The 20547-nt window shown below is 42.5% G+C and overlaps 1 protein-coding gene across 2 annotated transcripts; it reads left to right on the top strand.

Moving 5' to 3' along the window:
• The first annotated feature begins 485 nt into the window (after positions 1-485).
• On the top strand, positions 486-20332 carry GPRIN2 (G protein regulated inducer of neurite outgrowth 2). 2 transcript variants are annotated; one of them, XM_037399002.1, is made up of 2 exons: positions 486-816; positions 16732-20332. In XM_037399002.1, exon 2 carries the CDS (start codon positions 16748-16750, stop codon positions 18539-18541), a length of 1794 nt encoding a protein of 597 aa, XP_037254899.1. In that variant the 5' UTR covers positions 486-816; positions 16732-16747; the 3' UTR covers positions 18542-20332. The 2 variants fall into 2 exon arrangements, with proteins under 2 accessions (XP_037254899.1, XP_037254900.1); XM_037399003.1 differs by having other exon boundaries at positions 486-963.
• The last annotated feature ends 215 nt before the right edge of the window (positions 20333-20547 follow it).

The following is a 20547-nucleotide window of genomic DNA, read 5'->3' as shown; positions in this document are numbered from 1 at the left end:
GGTAAACAACTTGCAATAGAAAATTTGTTCGAAGTTGTGTCCTGTCCGTGCCAAACTCGACAGCTCGTGCGGCACACTGCTTTGGTTATTCCTCCCCTACTCAGCACAAGCAATCTCGCTCTTTTTTCAGTCCATTGGGACACCCTTGTTCCCAGCCCATGCCTATACAGCTGATGTGTTCCGGGTTTGAGGGTTTTAGTTTTGGTTTGGGTTGGTTTTTTTCAGCTGCCCCAGATGACCAGAAGCAATGGGTGTTTCCTACTGGTGACTCCACATTTACACAAGGGTAGAAACTGAACGTAGCCAGGGTGGCTTGGCCCAGGCGCCAGTTCCTTGGCATGCCTTTTATAATTTTCCTTTTCCCCTTATCATTTCTGTTCTCCCCCCTCTGCTCCTCCTCTTCCTGCCCCTCTCTGCCTCCCCTCCCTGTGCCTCCCTGGCGGCACTGCCGGCTCTGCACAGGCCCAGTTTCTCTAATCGGATGAAGCCGCAGGATTATCTCTCTCCCTCCCTCCCTCCTGGGCTCCATTTTATTTCCTCTCCAGCCAAGAGGGGAGGCAGGAAGGGGCGTCACGTCCAGGCAGAGGAAACCCCGTCTCCCAGGCTCCTGCCTTTGATGCTCTCTAACAATCCTTCCTCCTCCCCCTTAGCCTACCTTGGTGCCAACAGCACAGGCGGACCAAGGAGCCCAGTTCCCAAAGGAAATCCGAACTCTCTTGCCTTTCATTCTCCTCAGATTTCTGAGCATCTGTTTTAAATCCCCTCCAAGTACGTTGGGCAGGGAAGCTGGATGTGCAGTCCCTGAGGAGGGGGAAGGTAAGGACCACGGAAGCCATGTGTTGCCCGTTCTCTCCTCTCCTGGGAGGACGCGGAGCCCTCTCCGCTGTGCCAGCAGGTCTCTGAGAGTAACAAAGCCGATGAGGGGAAGGGAGAGGAGCCGCATAGAGACAGACCCAGGCTTCTGTAAGTGCCGTGTCGGCAGCAGGGGGTTGGTAGCCGGGCTGAAAAGCCGAGGAAATCATAGTTTTCTCTTTTACTACATTGTCGGGAACTGTGTCTCTGAGCTTTGATTGAATTTCATGTAGTTCTGCAGAAGGTGGGGGTTTTGTGCTGGTGTCTTTCATTTAGATGTGTATGTATCTGTCTTTCAGCAAGTGTTGCTCAGATATCCTTGTTACTGTTTCTTTGGGGGAGAACCCCCCCCAATCCCATTCATCTTATTTCTCTGCACATCTACAAGTTTATGAAGATGCTTTTTGATGATCTTTTGTGGGTATGTCGGGGTTTTGATACTAAAAAAAGAAAGAAAAGGGGTAAATTGTATTGCTTTAAATTGTTACCTTTTTAGGACTAATCTGCCAGAGAATGGTTTCCCTTTTTTTCTTCCACCATGCCTACCACATGTTTTTTGAATTCCTAAGAAGTTAATATCCAACACAACAGAAAAGCTGAGGAATATTTCAACGCCACCTGCATATCAGCTTTGTTTAATACTCTTCTTTCCTAGATAAATGATAATCACTATTTAGAACAACCAGTAACATTTTCTCTTAAACCAAAACGTCTTTTCTGAAGTCAAAGGTTTGATTTGGTTTGGCTTTTTGTTACCACTAGAGTAAATGTTTTAGATCAGAAACCATAGCAGGAGAGTGTTTTGCGCGTATGTTGTAGTTTATAACCTCCTGTGATTAAAGGTAAGATTTTGTGCTGATGCACTTCTGGATTTTAGGGGAAGAGGTTTAAAAGGGAGGGGGAGAGCCAGTAGTTATTTCTGTTTAGAGAACTCTAAGCATGAAAGGTGACTGGAAAGATAACCATTGGATAAATATATTTTGTAAGATGTTGATCTTGTGCATAAGTGAGATGGACCATATAAAGACCAAAACTTACCTCTTTTCCAGTGACTCATGCTTCAGAGTAATCATCCAATGCCAAAATATCAGTGATTTCCTTGCACCAAGCTTCCAAATAGTGGTTTGCATGTTTAAGGTTAAGCATATGCCTGAACGTTTGCAGGACATAGACTGCAGTAAGATCCGACTTCAAAGACTTTTACACGGAGTAGAGTCTTTGTGTAAAAGAATTATGTTTGGGGAAGGTTTCATTTAAGAGGGTGGATTAGATGAGGGCTTCATGTTTTCATGCCATGGCTCAGTTACTCTGCAAAACACTCGTCCCTGATTATAGGGTCTTGTTGATTTTTACTGTCTAGACATTTTATCTTAACTGTACTCCAGAGAGAGCTGCAATTGCAGATTAGTTTATCTGACACTTATCTAGGGCTGCCCAAACAAGAGCAGTAAACTGCATACAGCCTTGTGATGTCTGAACTGGTTTACAACACCAAATATGATAATTCCCCATTAGATAACCATACCGAACCCACATTTCTCTTTCTATAGTAAACTATGCACATTCAAAATACACTTGAGAAATAAGAGGGTATGAGGGAGGGTGGAACGAAAGGAAATTGGTATTGATGGTCATTATACTTCTGAAATTCAATCTTCTTTCTGTTAAGGGCAATGGTGAAGGGTAAACCCGAGGCAGCTTTAAAACACTCCAGATGAGCAGAGGTATTTGCTGTACCAGTGAGATAACATTACACCTGTCTGCAGGCTGGTTCGTTCTGTGCAGAACAGCAACAAAATCCTCTTCCTTCTTCAGCAGCTCTTCTGGAGGTTAAAGAGGCTGAATTCTCCATTCCTTTCCCCTGTAGTTAATGTTACAAAATGAGGATGGATTGTACTTGACTGGTCCCTCGTATTTGGATATTGCAAGCTGTTATACAATTTGCAGGAGAATGCAGCCTAGGAAAGATGCTTTCAAAGGCTCAGGAACTAGACAGAGAGCTGTTAATGGTAGTTATTAATTTGCTGTGTTCTAGAAGTATTTTTTCCAATGAATCAGAAAAAAATAAAAATCTTATTTTTGTAATCATGTGCCATGGGTTTATCATTGCAGGCGTTCCTTAAGTCATTGGGCAATTCCATTACTTCCTAAAAGAAACAAAAGTTTCTGTCTTTGGCAGATGCATGTGACATTTCATTGCTTGCAGTCCCAAACCATTCTGGCCCAAGAACAGCAGTATAGCATGGATCAGGCTGCAAATGATGCTACACTCGAGGGTTTGCAGGCACTGGCCTTTTGGTTCATTCTTGCAGTTTCATTGCACAGTAACAAGAGGGTTTTTAACTTGTGTAAGCTGTAAAGCTGTATGCATATACCGTATCCTATGTGAAAACACTTCTCCTTGGGCTATTAAAATTCAGGAAGACGTGAATCATCCAAACTCTTAATAGTCTATATTTTCCTTGTGGGGAGGGTGGTGGATGTTGCAGCGGTAAGAGCGATTGTTTCTGTAAAAGCAGAAAGAGGGGGAGAATGGAAAGAAATGTTGGGATACAGTGCTGAGGAATACCTGCGTGAAGGCAGTGAACAGAGAGATACTAAATGAGCCATTCTCTGGTTCAGATAATTTGATGTGGTATTTCTTACAGATGCATTATGACTATGGAATTAATCTAAAGCTATGCCGCTGATAGTTCATATCTATGTTAAGAACTGTCCTTTAGGAGTATCTTCTGATTCCTTAGTGGGTGGTGGAGAAGAAGGTGGTCTCTTTTCTTTGCAAAAGCTGTTAAAGTTCTTCAGAATAAAGTTCCATTCACAGAAATTATCTTTAGCAGTAGGAACCACAAAAAATTATTTTGGGGCTGCTTAGGTGTATATACTGAGAGCATGGGACGGGGGACAGGCTAACTAAATGAAGACATCAGCCAGGTCTTTGCTAGCGTGGTGCTGAGTGTGAACATTAAGCACGTGAGTTATATCCAGGTGTCAGGCTGCACCAAAAAAGCGTTGTAAGAAAGATCACCTTTAAACTGGCCTGTCCCATCCCTGTGTGCATCTTTAAAGTAGTATGTCTTCCAAAATTATGGCTCAGCTCTTGCGCAGTGTAGATCTAATACAGAAAAAGGAGCCAGTGCATTTCTCCATCTGCAGAATATTTGCTAATTAAGCTTTAGCAAGGGCACACCTGAGTGCAAATGAAGGTTAATGGGATTGAGCAGTTGTAAAACCTTCATTTGACTTGGAGAGCTTTACTCTAGTCAACAGTGAATGAAACTGGCAGAACCCAGTTCATCTGAGCTGCGTTGAAAGTTAGTTCTGACTTTGTTTTCAGCTCAAACTAAGCAGACCTGGTATGGAAATTGGAGAGATGATGAATGCACAAAGCCACGCTAACTCTTCTAAACTGATATTATTTTTTTTTTTAGACTCTTAAAATTATTTTATTGGCTTTTGCAATGAATCTGCTGGGAAAGTTCAGTGTTTATGACTGAACAGGGTAGATAAGTACGTCTTGAAATGCTGTCAAGGAAAAGGATACATCTTGTTTTAGAAGTTGTATTTGGTTCTCAGTAGCCTCTAAACAATGGAAATAGTGCAGTGCTTTTCTTGATTTCGTTACAAGAAAGGGCTGACAGACTGGAAAGAAACTTTTGGAATTCGTTGCCTCATTCCAATGTATCACCTTGCCTGCAGAGCACAGGGGTCAGGTTTGTGGTTCCTTTCAAAAGTCATTCCTATTTCACCTTGTTCCAGTAAAAGGTAGAGGTTCTACTAATCAATCAGATGGTTTAATATTGCAAAACGGTTGCACATTCTTTTGAGGTTCAGGATGAGAAGCCTCATGAAACCTTCTCATTGGCAAAGACAGGTGAAAGCAAAAAATTATGAAAACAGTTAAAAAAATAATCATTGAATCATTCAGTTTTGATGGGACCTTGGAAAGTCATCTATGCCAACTTGCTGCTCAAAGCAGAGACAGCTATGAGGTCAGATCAGATTTCTTAGGATTTTGTCCACTTGGGTCTTGAATATGGTCAAACTAATGTTTGACAAGCGAAGAATTCCTGTAATGGAGACTTAACTCCTTATAACCAGTGCCTCGTTGCTAGTGGTTAACAGCAGACATTTAACGGGTTACCCTCTAGCTGCCCATCGCAGAGGTGGGGTCTTCGTCTGCCGTGGTGATGACAGGAACCCGCTTTGTCTTGCAGCTCTTGAGCTGCTCTGCATTTATACCGCAATATTTTGTGTTTCTGACATTATTGACTGTTAATAAGGAAGCAGAGACTTCTGCAGCTCATTTTGTGGTTGAGATTAACCAAGAGGAGGGGAAACTTGCTTGTTTATATAGAGCAGGGTGTAAACAGAAGTTCTTGAGGAACTTCTTCACATACTCGGATTTGACAAAACATTTGCAAGTTTTAGTCAGCTGCTTTACCATATCTTGGGGTTTCTCTCCTTAAGGTCTCTGGTGTCAAACAAGCTTTGGATAGCATCTTGTGAGCACGGGCTCTCCTCTAGCCAAGCTCTAATGTTTTGCTTCTCTTTCTTCTCTTAGTCCTGAGAGAGTAGAGAAGCTCCCTTTCATCCCTTTCAAATGTTTCCTGAAAATAGATAAGAGCTTCCCACACAGTTCTGGTTAGACCACAGGAATTGGGACAGTTGCTTTTTCGAGAGAGACACCACACGTTGACATAGTAACTGTTATTTAAATATCGAGTTTGATAAGGAAATTTTTTCTTCTTGGTTCCTCCCATATTTTTTGTTTATATCATTTCAGAGCTAGCTTATGCAGACAATGGGAACTTTTAGCAACGCTATGAAATGTGGTTATGTAGCCTTCTTTTGAGTCCTTTTCAATACTTACTTGACTACATGTGTGCAGCACCACTTATCCCTCTGGATAGAGACTGCCAGGTCTTTTCCAGCTTACAGATACACAAAAGACAGCTTGCAGCGTGAACTGAAAACATAAATGTGTCACAGAATCCCTCTGCCAGACAGATTTTAAGGAAAAGTTCATCATAGTAAATAAAAGCTTGTGAGTGAATGTAGCACTGCAGGGCGACGTGGTCTGCAGTTGTGACAGCTCTGCTCATAAAGAGCCTACTTATAATAAATCATTGCTACATAATATACCATGCATATGTAATATGCGTGGTATTAACATGCATGTTATATATACAATATATACATATGATACCTAATTTGAGAAATTCTGTTAATACTGGGTTTATGTACTTGAAATCCTGCAGATTACTCACCCTCACTTGACGCAGGGAAGCTAGCGGAGGGGCTGCTTTCAGCAAGTGCTTCTGAGGCACCAAGAGTGTGTGAACGTTACCAGTGAGATGAGTTTTCTGCAACTGCAACCAGAATTTCACATAGAGATGCTCTATTTATCTCTTTCAAACCAAATAGTACAAAAGAAAGGCCAGAATATATTCTTCTCAATGTCTTTTATTTAATAGCTTTCATTCTGGGATTTCAGAGTGCTCTGGAATCATGAATTAAGCCTTTAAATGCCTACATTAGGGCTTCTGCATCTAATCCCTGAGTCACAGAGGAGTAAACTGAGTCACAGAGGGAATGGCTTGCTCAAGGTCATACAGTGTGTCAGTGAACACAGACAGAGGCAATTGTTTCCTCTTTCTAATCACTGAGCAATTGTTTTTATAATCTGGGTCAGTCTTCTGACAGTCTTCTCCCTACCACTGCTGACAGCAGCTTCTGGAGGCAGATGGATTGCCTTTTTGAATCTTTCTTTTCTCCAGTGTTTTGTGTACAGTTCATAAACACTGTCATTAAATAAAGAATTAAAGGGTTGTTTGGGTTTTTTGTAGCCCTTGTGTATTGTTCAATCACAGGGAAAAATACGGGAACAAGAAATGAGGATAAGTTGCTAAGTCTCACTAGGTAAGTTGCCAAAGGTTTTATTTCAGGCAGGAAAGCAATTTAACTATTCTACATGTAGAAGAAGAATGAACCATCTTTGATTGTTTCGTTGGTGCATCTTTCAGTCTGTAAATATTGTCTTCCTTTATCCTAACAGAGATGTTTGGAGAGCTTCAGATTGCTGTTACTTTTGTTTATGTCACCATCGTTCCCATTTGCCACTACAGGAGTTGCCATCCTCAGTAGGGATGATGCGTGAACGTGAAAAGCCACTGTACCTGCGGCTGTACCTAGTCAGGATTTCTAAGGCAGATTTGAGCTTCCTTTTCTGCTGTTGTAACTGGTTGTAAAGCTTTGGTCTTTGTTGGCGTTTCTCTGGGAGGCCGGGCGCGTTAGGTGGGGGCTCAGTGCCGTGCTTTTGGCCTCCTCCTTCCAGCCAGGGCAGTGCACCTGCTCTGAGAGCACATCGACCTTCCTGCGGAGCTTTAGGAGTCAGATGCACGTTCACTCCTCAGGGTGGGGTATCTCAGCCCCCTCGTATCCAAAAGTAACTAACTACAGTGCTGAATCCTGAAGCTGAAGCTAGGATACCCATGCTAAGCCACACTGAGTTCTTATCTTCCCTCTAACTGTTGCTTTTAAGCTTTCAAGCAAACAGCAAAAATGATGATTTGATTGTGTTCTACTAAAACCACATGTATTTCCAAGCAGATATTTTAATTGCTTGGCCAGTTTGGGTGGAGGTTGGTGGACGTGCAGACTCCTGGCCTCGGGAATGCTGGGGCTGCACTCCCCTGCTGCCAGGCTGGAAGCGGGCTGGAAGCAGGCTTTTCGGTTGCTGTAGGATTTTTACGTTCATGATGCTTCACAGGCAACTGTGATTCACACATTTTACTGGCTTGGGCCTCTGATGGGTAGAGGGTCTCGCTGAGCAAGCTATGGCCCTGTGTTTTTGCAGAGTTGTGGGTCGGTGGCATGGCTCTGGGCGCGGTCTGCTCAGAACTGGGGAGCCGACCCACACCTGAGGGCGAGGAGCTGTTCGATACCAGACTGAGCCCGTCCCCTCCAGACTGGTACATGTGATGGAATAGGATCTGATCCTCTGTTGCGAAAAGGTTTGCTAGCATCTGTCTCTCCGAAATAAATGCAAATGTGAACAGGCCACTGCAAATTTTGTGCGATAAAGATCAATTCCTAAAAAAATTATGACATGCTTTGCTCACAGGACTTCTGTACCACCAGCAACTCTTAGCAGCACAAACCTGGCAGCTGAATTAACAGTTTCATTCTGCATAATTCTGTTCTGCTTAAAGCAGAAAGGCAATTATATTAATGTACCACTTCTGTAGGCACACACTGTTCACAGTAAGCATGATTCTAGGTCAGTGTTGCCTGCTGTCATAATATTTGATGACTTTTTTATTAAAGCCCCAGCTGCTGGAAACAGCTGATGACATGACCGTATCAGCATATTTCATTTGTAATGAAAAAGTTTTAAGTCTTCTGGCTGAAGAGATAAATTTTAAAGAAGTGAGCTGTCAAATACCAATAGTGAGTGTCCAATATGACTACAATATCTCACATTTTAGCTCTGTCAGCTATATGTAGGGCAGTTTGTACACTGAGGTAGGTCTGTGTGCACATGAAGACACAATGGGAGTAATGTTTTGCTTATAAATGTCTTCTAAAAAAAGATCAAAATCCCAAGAGAACTTTGACGTTGTTTCTGAGACAGAAGGTGGTGAAGAGGACGCCTAGTTGCACAGTGCATAGTGTGGTGGTGTCAGGGCTACACCCAGCACACGCCTCCCTTGCAACAGAGCGTACCCCTCCCCGCTTTCCCAATTATTTATTTACAGCCCCACGTGAATTCTTCTTCCTAGGAATTCAATTAAAGTTGTCATTAAAACAGTCTCCTTTGGTTCATCCTCCACAGGCTCTTCTCTCACAGCACTCTCCTTTTAGCTTTTTTATTTTAGAATTTAGCATTCCCAGCTCTTCTTTCCAGGCTCAGGCACCGCCAGGACTGTGGGCTGCCCCTGCTATTTTTTAAAAGCCAGTGATCACCCTCTTGCATCACTTTTCTTATGCTGCTGTTGGGATAATTGTGGACACAATGGCCTTGTCATTCTGCCTTAAGGTGACTGTATCAGTAAATGTTTGAATCTATTCACTTTCTGACATGGCAATGAGTTTGTTACCCCCTGCCGAGGCTGCTGGTAAGCAGGCTCCCCACGGTAACTTCAGCACTGGGGGAAGAGGTCTCTGCTTGGCTCCTCGGTAAGGAGGTAGCTGAGGTTCATTAATCCTCAGGAAAAGGGGACTCTCTCCTTTTCCCTTTGTTGCCAATCGATGCAGAGAGAGCTGTCTGTCCAGTGTGCTCAGCTTTGGACAGGGAAAAACAAAGTCTTTTAGAAAAGCCTGATAGCTAAAGTGATAATTAACAGAAACAAAAGAAAAGCTGTGACAAGTCAGCTTACACACACGTAAACCACACGCAATCTATGCCTTTGCTATGCTGCACACTGAGGATCATAACTCTTCCGCTCTTGTGTCAAATGTGCTCCTCTTTCTCTTCCTGGGGGTGAATTATGGTCCCAGTGACATGCACCGCTGTCACTGGTGCTTGTACTGGGGCAGAACCAAACAAGGATCCCATCCGTTTGCACAGACAGTATGCACTTGGCTGTTGTGTGCATCGGGTGGTATTTGTAGATGCCCAGATCAGTGTCTCCTGGAGATCTGTCTGACACTTGGAAATACACGGTGACCCAAAATATTTACAAGAGGGCATTAGCAGATTGAACTGAAGAAGGCATAGTTCATTTATAATGCTATTCCAAAATGGAAAGCCTAAAGGAAGATGATGGATTAAAGGTTAAGTAATTGGGGTCTCAACCTGATTCTTCATTAATCTAGTTGCATTAATATCCTTGTATTCACAGAATTTCCTTGAAGTTCCCTGGTGAGTGATACCTTTTCCCCTATTTCAACTCCTCTATTTTTTCCCTTCCCTTATGCCTCACCGAAATAAAATAACAATTAAAAAGACCAAAAAACCCCTAATCCCAGGCACTTGAATCTCTAAGCTTTTTACCATGGCTAATCCTGTTTTGCCAATGCCTTCCAAGTGGCTTGAATCCCCCCGGCCAACAGTAGATGTTAGTGATTACTGCTAATGGACTGTTTCTTTGAAGGGAGTGTAGGTAGGGGGAGGCCATCAGGTCTCCTGATGCTGGCATGTCAGTCTTCGTGTAAGTGCAAAACAGATCTTGTCTTGTGCAAGTTACCAGTAATTCTCAATGTGGGCAAGCAGGGACAAATTTTTAGACATGACCATACTCCGGTGTTTGCTTTGTTGAAAATTATTTTGGTGGTATGAGCCTCTTTAAAATGAGAACAGCTCTAGAAGAAATTAATGTCATATTAGATGATGTTCCTTTTTATATCCTTTTACCATGGCAAACATCTGCCTTAGAAGTTTAGTTGTAGATGCCAATAAGGAAGACACATTGCTTAAAATAGCAGACCTGAAGAGAACACCATGTGGACATGTTGCATTGCTTCTGGTACCCAAGGTAACTCGGCTGTTTAGGCAGAAATTTCTGCGCTGTATTTCTGTGTGTGCTGTCCTGTGTCCCAGGCAGGTGTCAGCAGTGTTTGTGGCTAAGTGGCAGCTGCCCCTTGGGCTGTAATTAAAGTTCTGTCATTATAACCATAAACTGCTCTTGCCTTTTCAAATTTATAACCCCGGGTGTTTGTAACAAGATGAAATAGAGTTAAGAACTTACATATAGCAGCCATCAATTCAAGTAGATCTCGTAAGTTAGTTCAAATCACACTGTTCTCCTTATAATAAAACATACATGTGTTTGTCATGGAATTTGGTGCTATTGCAGAAATTCTGTTTGTCTGATGAAGCTGATTATTGCAGAGGTTACTGAGTGCTGATGCACAGTGGGGCCAGGATGGTGCAAATGAAGGAGTGAATTCTGGGCAAATACCTTGCAACCCCCTAATGCTGCATGTCTTCTCAAAAAGGGCTAAAGCCTGCCATGGAGGGTCCTGGTCAGTACCCAAAATTAACAGTCATCATCCAAAAATTCTGGTATGCATCAAATCACCTATGTCTTCCAGATTCCACACTTGCATATTAATGCTGTCACCTCTGAAACTGGCTCTGATTTTATCACTTATTTTGCAGTCAGATACTGGTTTTGAAAGCATAAAATGAAATATATGAAGAAAAGAAATATTTTTTTTCAGTGTTATGATCAGTAAAGTGAAGACAGGTGAAACAGCCTGCTGTCACTATTACAGGTCTTGTTGGTTTGTGGGTTGACCATCACGGTTGTATAAAGCAAAAATAAAGCATGGGAAACAGAGGAATAAGTCTCTGGCATTGCATGTATTTTTCTAGTAAATAGTATTAAATTTTAAGTGAAATTTCTCTTTGTCTCTTCCCAAATTCTGCAGCTAACTTGTACTGTGTAATGTGTTAGGCAATTCATACTGCATCACAATACACTTACTTAGTGCAGTAACGGCACTGATGAAAGAGCAGGCAGTGCCATGTAACTTGTGAAGTTATAGTACAGAGCTTGAGACGGTACTCAAAAGTTCCTTTCCTGGGATAAAGGATCCAGCATTTGTGTTACTTTTATGGCATTTTGTAGTTTTTTTCATTGCTTCTTGGAGGAAATGCTAGCACAGCTGGATTTCTTTTGTTATTAACACATCGTCTTGTGTTAATGTCCCATATTACTATCCTTATTATGAAAACTATGATTTGTTTTGTGGATGTCTTGTTTATCATATCGCTCTTTTGAAGCCTGCCAGTGCAGGGAAGAAAGCAATCACTTGGGAATACATAACGTAGGAGCTAAATAAAATCATACTGAAATATCATGTGGTATGATTATATTTCATGAAAGCTTGCTCTATACGTTGACATGACTGTAAGGAACCACTCTACTTATATCCACTTGTGTTTGTTGTCAAAACTATAAATAAATGTACATGCATGGAATACAAAAATACTGAAGAATTCTAGAATCATAGTTAATATACTACTGAACGTCTTTTAATTGATAACGTCCATGATATTTAATATTCTAAGACTAAATTTACTAGTGCATTAAATAGGTCACAACTTTAATCATAAGTCATAGCAAAATAAACATTTGTTGCTTTAAAGTAGTTCAGTGGAATTAGTGAAAGCAGCCTAGATCCCCTCATAAGCTATCTGAAGCTAAGCCAAAAATAGTGGATGTTAATTCCATTTCTATCCTAATCCTTTCTCTGCTTGTCTAACAATTCTCTATGTATTCATAGCAGGGTATCTGCCTCAAAGTTCATGCGTGCTTATTTGTGCGTTTAGGTGTGGATTTCCTTTGAATGTCCAAATGAAAATATCTCAGTTCAACTCAGAATCTACAATTGGTATTTCTGCATAAAATCACTTTCCTGTAAGCTATGTATTTACTTTTTAAAAAAGAAAAGTTAAGCTAAGCAGTCTTTTCTGCCCAACACGCACAAAAAAGTTTCAGGTCCCTGAGTACCCATGAAGTCAGCCGTGTTTGTATCCATGTTTCCTATGGGTAATCCATTCCTCATTAGCTGATTCACAAAATACAACGGCATTGCATGACTGTGAAATTAGAGGGGTTCCATGTTTTGGGGTTGCTATTTTTTGATCTGTTTTTGTTTGTTTGTTTGTTTGTTTGGTTGGTTGGTTGGTTGGTTTTTTTTAGTTTGTCACATTGTTCTTGGTAGCTGCCCCCAGCCCCTCCCTGGACATGTGTTGGTTATGTGCTGGTATAACCATCCAGACACTTCTGCTTCCTTCCCCTTCTCAGAAACCATCAGCTGGATGCAGCCTGCATGAACTCGTGTAGGGAACAGCACCTCCAGTGTGTGTACGTGCAGTGTTGTGACTCCTCCGTAGGGGTGTATATACCTACCTGTAAGAACTTTTGCATACGCTGGGGAATGAGTGCCAGCTTTGCACGTGTGAAATGTGGAGCCTGGGAAGGTGGACAAGGGATTATGTGCCCTTTCCAAAGCCTTAGGAAGCAAGGCATCGTGCAGGTTTGCTCTGGGTTTATGCCACTAGTAAGTTTGTGGGCTTTTGCAGTGGGGAGTGGTCTTCTGTTTATTCCCTGTGCTAACCTTAGCAATCGGTGTGGCTGGGTTGATGATGTGGCGCAGGGAAAGCTAAGACAGTTATACAAAATAAAAAGAGCAATCAGGGTCAACAAGCTGATGCAGTTTGAGGCACACCTGCGTGCTTGCCTGTGCTGCTGTGGGATGCTGTGGCAAGGCTGGACTGCAGCAGAGGTGAGGAAGGGCCAGGTCCACCAGCATGAGCGATTCTGCAGCCAGCGCGCTGCGTGCGGAGCCCCACGTGTGCCAGGCTGGCTCGGGGCTCTGCCTCTGCCAGGCGGGCAAAGCGTGCTGCCGGTGTGAGAGCTCACAGGTCTCTCCAGAGTGAGTGGGGAACAGGAGCAGGGAATGGAAGGGGAAAGCAATAGGTGGGCTACAAACGGGGAAGTGTTCCAGCTGTCTGGGAAAATGTAGCGTTGGATTTCAACACAATAGGAAAGAAAGTGCGTTGTTCTAAGGGAAGCTGATTCATCATGTTTGAATGGGGATTTGATTTCTTTTTTACCATTTCCCCCCTCCCCCCTTCCTTAACTATGTCCTAAAGTATCAGGTAAGATGCTGTTTTACTTCATTGATCCTTGTTCCTGTTGTTTTAAGGTCCCAAAGTCACAGGGTAATTGTTACAATTGTGTTAGCATGGAACACTGGTCTGTCTGAGCAAAAGTGTTCACATGCTGTTGATACTCGGTGGTTATAATGTTGTACGTGTATTTGTAATGTGTAATATATGTAGCATTGGTCTTGATTTCAGCTGCGCTTGGAGTCTACGCGGCTGGAGCAAAAATAAATCTCTGCAGAGTTTTCTTTGGAGGTTTCGTTGCAAACCACACTAGGTGTTGTTTTCAGTGATGTCAATATACTTGGACTGTTTCATTCACCTGAATGTGTTTCTTCACATTCAGGTGATGAATCAATCTCAGATTGCTTCACTTCTGCCAATTACAGAGGTTTCTGCAGCAATGCTAAGTAAACAAAGCAAACAGAGGTCTCTGTGCCTATATACCCATGTTTGAACCTTGTAAACTTTGTGAGATTGCTCCTCAAAGTTTGCACAGCCTTGTATCTTCTGTAACGGGATATGTTTGAAGCTTCCTTTCACCTGAGACTCAATATTTGTGACTGAGGATTTCCATTAGTAAATGTTGTTTCATCCCAGTGTGTGCGAGAGCCTTTGCAGGCGTTATCTTTTAAGGAGATTAAATGTACAGTCTTCACCTTGCGGACAGCTATGCTCTGGTGTTTAATCCTATTGACTGCTCTGAACTCCATGGCAGACTACACCTATCTGTGTTAAGTGGCTGCAGGAGGAGTGTGAAGTGTTTTAAAACTGTCACGTTCCCAGTTCTCGCTTCTCTACGAAGTGCTGAGTGAGATTTTGTGAGGGCTTTGGGAAAACTTGCAGAAATATGTTGATGGCCAGCCTGGCAAGAAGTGGTTGCTTTTGGCTGCAGCTGCACTCAGCGGTGTCTCTAACCCAGGAATCTGAAAAAATTCCATTCCTAGAAGAAAAGATGCTTTTGCGTTGTCCTTTGATGCCACCAGCCTGTGGAGTCCTACAGGGCCCGGAGGCTGCGTGGTGTAAAGAGCAGCCTTGATGCGGGTGGAGTCTGTAACGAGTTTAACTTCTAACTAAACAAGCATGTAGGAAGGAGGGGGAACTGCCTTTTTTCTGCACACAGTCCAAATTCAAGCAAAGCCTAATGCTAGAGGGTATTGCTGCCAATCTCAAGTCCCTAGTACACAGCCCACAACAAGAAGCTACTCAAAGAAGTGATTGCAAACATTGTTATTTTTTAACGTTGTCTTGCTCAATTTAATTTCATTATGGAAAACTGCCAAGGCAAGTGGATTTCAGGTGATGGGAAAACTGCAGCCTGAACTGTTAGCTTGCCAAAGTTAACAACGAAAATGGAATTACAAGCGTAAGAACTGATAACTGTCTGGATCAGCAGCAGAGCTTTGGTTCGTGGATGGAGCAAAAGGCATGCTCCTCATCAGTTGCGTTGGTAGAGGACTCTGTGAGTCTCTAAATGTCATATTAAAAGCATCACATATTGAAAGCTTCTCACCGAGAGGTTTGTATGTGAGTCCTTGGAGCCACTGGTCTCTTGGCATTACGAGTGGACTTTCCTGTCACACTTACAGAGTACTTTTGTCCACTAAATGTGGACAAGACCCTTTCTTGTTCCACACATTCGTTTTTATTTTAGTGGTACAGTTCACAAGAAACTGTGAAGGTTTCTGTAGGAGTCCTGCTAAGGAGGCAGAGTGTACAGAGTGCATCTGAGGGAACAGATTGTGGCTTCCACTGTACTTCTGTAAAACAAAATATCCAACAGTGCTTGACCTGGAAGCAATGAGTAAATGCTCTAGATTTTTCTGTTCAACAGAATGGGTTCTTTTAGGAAACAGAATATGTTTGTATGTATGTGTGATAGATATAGTTATATGACCATATTAAAATAACTTAGTTACACAAATGTTGCAAGACCTCTGTGACACCAAGGGAATGTGCGTAATCAGTCAGGGGAAGATCCGATTCAATCAACAAAAATGGATCACTAGATCTGGTTAGATTGAAGATCTTCAGTTACAACTTCTCTTAGATGTGGATGTGCTAGTATAGATGTTAACAAGGCTAGGATACTATAGCACTCAGTAGAAACAAGCATTTTCTAACAATAGAAGTGACTAAGTGCACTAAAAAAAGGACAGAACCACCACAGTACTTGGGCTACAGAATTTCTTGGTTTGCTTTTACCCTGCTTCTGGTGCAGTGAGTATGTACCTTCCACAGCCAGTGTGAACCTGTGAATTCCCAAAGGTGGTTGGCACAAGAAGCCCAAACCATGCGCGGAAGCACGTACCCTTAACAGACTGCTGAGATGCACACTTTCCATACAGCCCAGTGATTCCTAGGGGAGTTTCTCCCCCAGCCTTTCACTGGGTCCCTCTTTGCTGCCACCTCCTACCGTGCCAGCGGTAAGCACAAGCTAGAATGCCCACTGACCCAATGTCTTCACACCGTGCTGCCCAGCATTTTTTGTCCTGGGACCACTGGCACTGACTCCAAACAAGCCTAACAGAGCTCATTTCCTTGGGTTTCATCCAATTTCTACTCTGCTACAGGTGGTCAAAACAATTTTGTCCACATCTACTGCACACTTGTGTGGACCCTGGGAAAACAGTTCACTAAAATAGTGACAGTATTGTGGAATAAAATCTGAAGAAGCTTATTAGGAAGGGGAAGGGGAAAAAGGGAAAACTTGTTCAGTTGTTGAGACTTTGTTAATGCTTGCAAGCTCCAGCAGTGTTTGGATAACTTCTGAAATGATACTGTCAAGAAATTAAAAACTGAAAAGTTTTTTGTTTTGACAAACCAGTTAGCATCGTTGCTTTAATAACACCATGGCGAAAAGCTATCTTGCTTAAAAATACTTCTGTCTTTGCTCAAGTTATATGACATCTCTGGACATTCCAAAAATGGCTCCAGCAAAATCAGGGGAGATGATACCTGGCAATGCTGAGACTGTTATTGTTAAAAGGTAGAAGATATTTTTTTTCCCCCTTTGTGTTTCGTGACATGTAAAAAACCCAGAATTTCAATAAATCCTGCTTTAATTCAGAGAAAAACCTCTTGTGGAAACTGAAAGTGGAAACTGGCCAGTCGCTATACTACAGTATAGTGCTTTTTGAAAAGTATTTGTGAGCTGTGAAAAGCAAGAAGCCCAGGCAGAAAGTCAACAGAGACTGTAGTTTGCAGTGCGTTTATTTCCTGCTTAAATTTCTTCTTTTTCTTCTCACCATTTCTTGCAGATCTCTCTTTTTTGCCATGTCAGCTGACAGCCACCAGCTCCACACTCATTCCTACCAGGACTCACTAAGTTCTACTTGTTACAGTCTCTTGAATGTCAATAGTCACCCCCTGTCGAAGAGCTCCTCAAGTCTGGCTTATAGTGGGCAATCAAGTTTAGAGGAAAGTCAAAGCAACAAACAGGAGCTAAAGAAAAGCCACAGTAGCACCATCTGCCATACCCTGGGAAACAAGAGTGATGCAAGGAGTCCTGGGTGGTCCTTCTCACAGCCTGGGATGGTGGGACTTGGATCAGTGGTCCAAACCATGAGCGACCGGTCAGGCAATGACAATTCACAGAGCAGAAGTAAGACTACAAACCATATTCTTATCGCTGAAGAGTCCCCGGTGTCCTGGGAAGTGAGGGGCACTAAGATGTGTGTAAAGAGCAGCACTGTTGAGAATGTTTCTTCAGCCTGCATCGTCCACCAGCAAAGCATGTGTAAAACGGAAGAACCAGGAACGACCCTTCAGAGAAGCCACTCAGACCTAACTTGCAGTTGCAAACAACAGACCTATGTCACTCACGTAGAAACCAGTGCTGCTCACTCCAGCCTAAGTTCTAGCTGCAGGCATGATCCACCAATGGCTAGGGTGTCTTTCCAAACGCAGAGATATGGATCAGAAACAAATGAAAATACATCTCACTATCAAAACCTTGTGACTCATCTTCCCGTTCTGCCCAGAGACCAAAAAGTACCCACAAACAGCTTTGACAGCAGTGGTATTCCACGTAACACTACTGTTTACACAGATCCTGGAACGTTTCACGCTGCCGTGCTAGGACCCCACATGCCTGGAAATGGTTTCTCAAACAGGACGATGTTCAGTCAAGCCACTGGGATTATTCACGGTGGTCTGACTTACGGTACTATTCCAAACTCTGCATACTCCCCCATGGTGATGACGGTTCATAACAATTCTGCAGGGGCCTGTAATATACGGCAGGACCCTTGTATGAAGGTAGATGCCACCGTCCCTGCCTACTGCCATTCTTTGCCCATACCATCTATACAACTTGTGCCACGGTTGGTATGCTCGGTTAGCGAGTCAGGAAAAGAGCAGGCAGCACCTGGCTATTTTCATTCCTTTTCTACTTCAGACATTCTGACATATCCTAAGCTGGTGTCTTCAGTAAGTGAATCAGGCCTGGATGCCAAGAGAATCCTGAAGTGCTGTAGCATTCCTGGAGAACAACTGCAACATGCTCAACACTGCGCTCAGCCAGAGAGAGCTCCTCCAGAAACAAAGGCTGCCTGCGTTGCCCTTAGTAGCCAGCAAGGTGCAGACATGGTAATGACCATGAAGGATATGTGGACTATGACCTCTATGAATGATTTAACCAAAGGATTGAAACCAGCTCATGAGTTTAGAGATGCCGAGGTACAAACCCTTCCAACCATGGAGTGCAAATCCGTGGCAACAAGCCCGGCGGCTGCAGCAGAAGGCCACTCACATGTGTTCCCCGAGGTGAACTTGGAGCAAGACTTGGAGGCCCCCAAATCTCCAGTACGTGAAGTGAGATGGGATGATGAAGGAATGACATGGGAAGTGTATGGGGCATCTGTGGATCCAGAAGTCCTTGGGTTAGCCATTCAAAAACATCTTGAGATTCAAATAGAACAATTCCAGACAGACCCTGCTCAGCTGGCTGGGGACAGTAATGAGGAGCCATCTTCTGATAAAATGGGGAAAAAAAGGTCATTCAGAACAATGATGCATTCCCTGAGATACCCGAGCTGTTGTGCTCGTTCCAGTACTGCAGTGGAGTGAGCACAGCTGTAGGATGTAGGACAGCTGTGCTGCTTTTAAATTGTAAATAAATGCTGACTCTTAAGTGTTAACACAGTACCTGTGGACAACCCACGTCAGGATAAATGGGAAAAGTTCAGTGACCGTCAAATGCACAGCAAAGCAAGGAAAAACCCGTGACCGGGCCATATAACAGGACGTGAGGTTGTACCTACATCATGCCATCTGAAAGCTCTTGGCTGTATTTAATGTAGCACTGTTTTATTCTTCTGTGTTAGTTTTAAATGATATTGTAAGGAATGAGACTTCTTTTCTAAATGATGCATCTTTTTAAAATAATTTTTAAAAATAATTTAGGGTTAAGTATTTTAATAATTTAGGGTTAGAAAACAAAGTTAGAAAATGATGCTTTAATCAAAGTTCTTAGCTTTCGGTCCTACTCCCTTAAATTGTTTTGGGAGATATTTTGCTGTTAATTTATAATAATGCTGACTATGAGCCCACTTTAACTGTAGGCAAATTGACAACTAGTGTAATGCTGTATGACAAAGAATTACAACTGTTGCTACATAACTCTGAAGTAATTTCAGTATTGCAAGTCTGAACTCTTCCCTTTGCAAGCTGATGTACAGTTGGAGGATGCTCCTGCAACTTTCAAATTAGTTTGTAGTAATGATGAGATATATTCTAAATAATCCAGCACTGATGTTTACCAAGTGATTGACACAAATGTACAGTATGACCAAAGATGACTCATGTGATGTGAATTACTTATTGAATGCTTGTTTTAGAGACATGGAACAAAAGCTGTTCACATTAGTCTGTCACGCTATCATACCCTACAAATCATAAGCAGTTTTGTTCTGCTTATATTAAAAGTAATTTCCAGTGAGTTCTTTTTATGTGCATCTATCCTGAACAGTGGTTATTCTGTTGTTGCATAAACCACAGGCAACTGTTTGCATGTAACCTTTGCTCCTCTTGTGTTCCCTGCCTGGTCTGAGTCAAGCGTCTGCTGAAAAGTGAGACTTCGTGCTTCGCCAAAGCACAGCTCCGAGGTTATTTGTTCCAAGTGCCTTGGTCATATGGGCAGCTTAAAGATTTTTCTTCCAAAACCAACTTTGCAATTTCCCAGTGAGAAACTTTTGATGATACTGTAATGCATCCATAGTCCAAGGCCTGTTTGAACTGAAAGGTCTGTCAAGGAAGCTGAGACTATTATTTCCAGTGTCGTCTGTGGCCTTTGGTCAATGTCTAAGCTTCTTTAGGAAACTAGGAATGTGCAGTGTTGTTTGATGAAGACAGAGGAGGAACATTCTGTCTCAAAGGAAAACTTGCCATATCAGAGAACTTACTGCTGTGGGATTATCTATTCTTTCTTTAAAATTGTGTGGTCATGCTTTTGTTGGTTTGGTTTGGGTTTTGTCCCAGTAAGTTAGCAGGCTGCCTACAAAACGCTCGCCTGACATTTTTATATGAGCAGGAGCCCCTGCTGCTTAGGACAGCTTTAAAATTTCATCTAGAAAATCTTTAAATACAGGACCTGCTAGCTGGAATGTCCTGCGATGCACTAATTTAATAATGTAGACTAGTTTAAGAACAAATTCTAACTTCTGAACAAAGTGGAATTGAACAGAGCTGGCTCCTGTGAAACTCACTTTACATTCAGGAGGCTCCATTCAGGCCCTGGGACTTTGGCCTCAATAAAGTCTGAACTCAAAATGAGTTTTATACAAACGGAGTCTGAAACCACTGGAATATGATGCCTTACTCAGGATGCCTCTATAGCTGTAGGCATCCAGGTTTCCACAATGATCCTAGATGTTGAAGTTCCTTTTATTAAAGTTTTACTAGAAGTAAAGAAGCAAAAAAAAAGTCACCTGCTATTATTTAGCGTTTAGTTAAACAGTTTTTATATGGGCTTATTTTCTGGTCCAGAGTATCATAAGCAGTACCAAACATTGATTTCATCCATTCTTCAAATATCACACTTTGAGAATTTTAAGCACTGTAATGGCCTAAACCCT

Source organism: Falco rusticolus, chromosome 9 (genome assembly GCF_015220075.1).
Source record: "Falco rusticolus isolate bFalRus1 chromosome 9, bFalRus1.pri, whole genome shotgun sequence".
Lineage (NCBI taxonomy): Eukaryota > Metazoa > Chordata > Aves > Falconiformes > Falconidae > Falco > Falco rusticolus.
The sequence above is the reverse complement of the archived record's forward strand: the minus strand, read 5'-3'. Positions and strand labels throughout refer to the sequence as shown.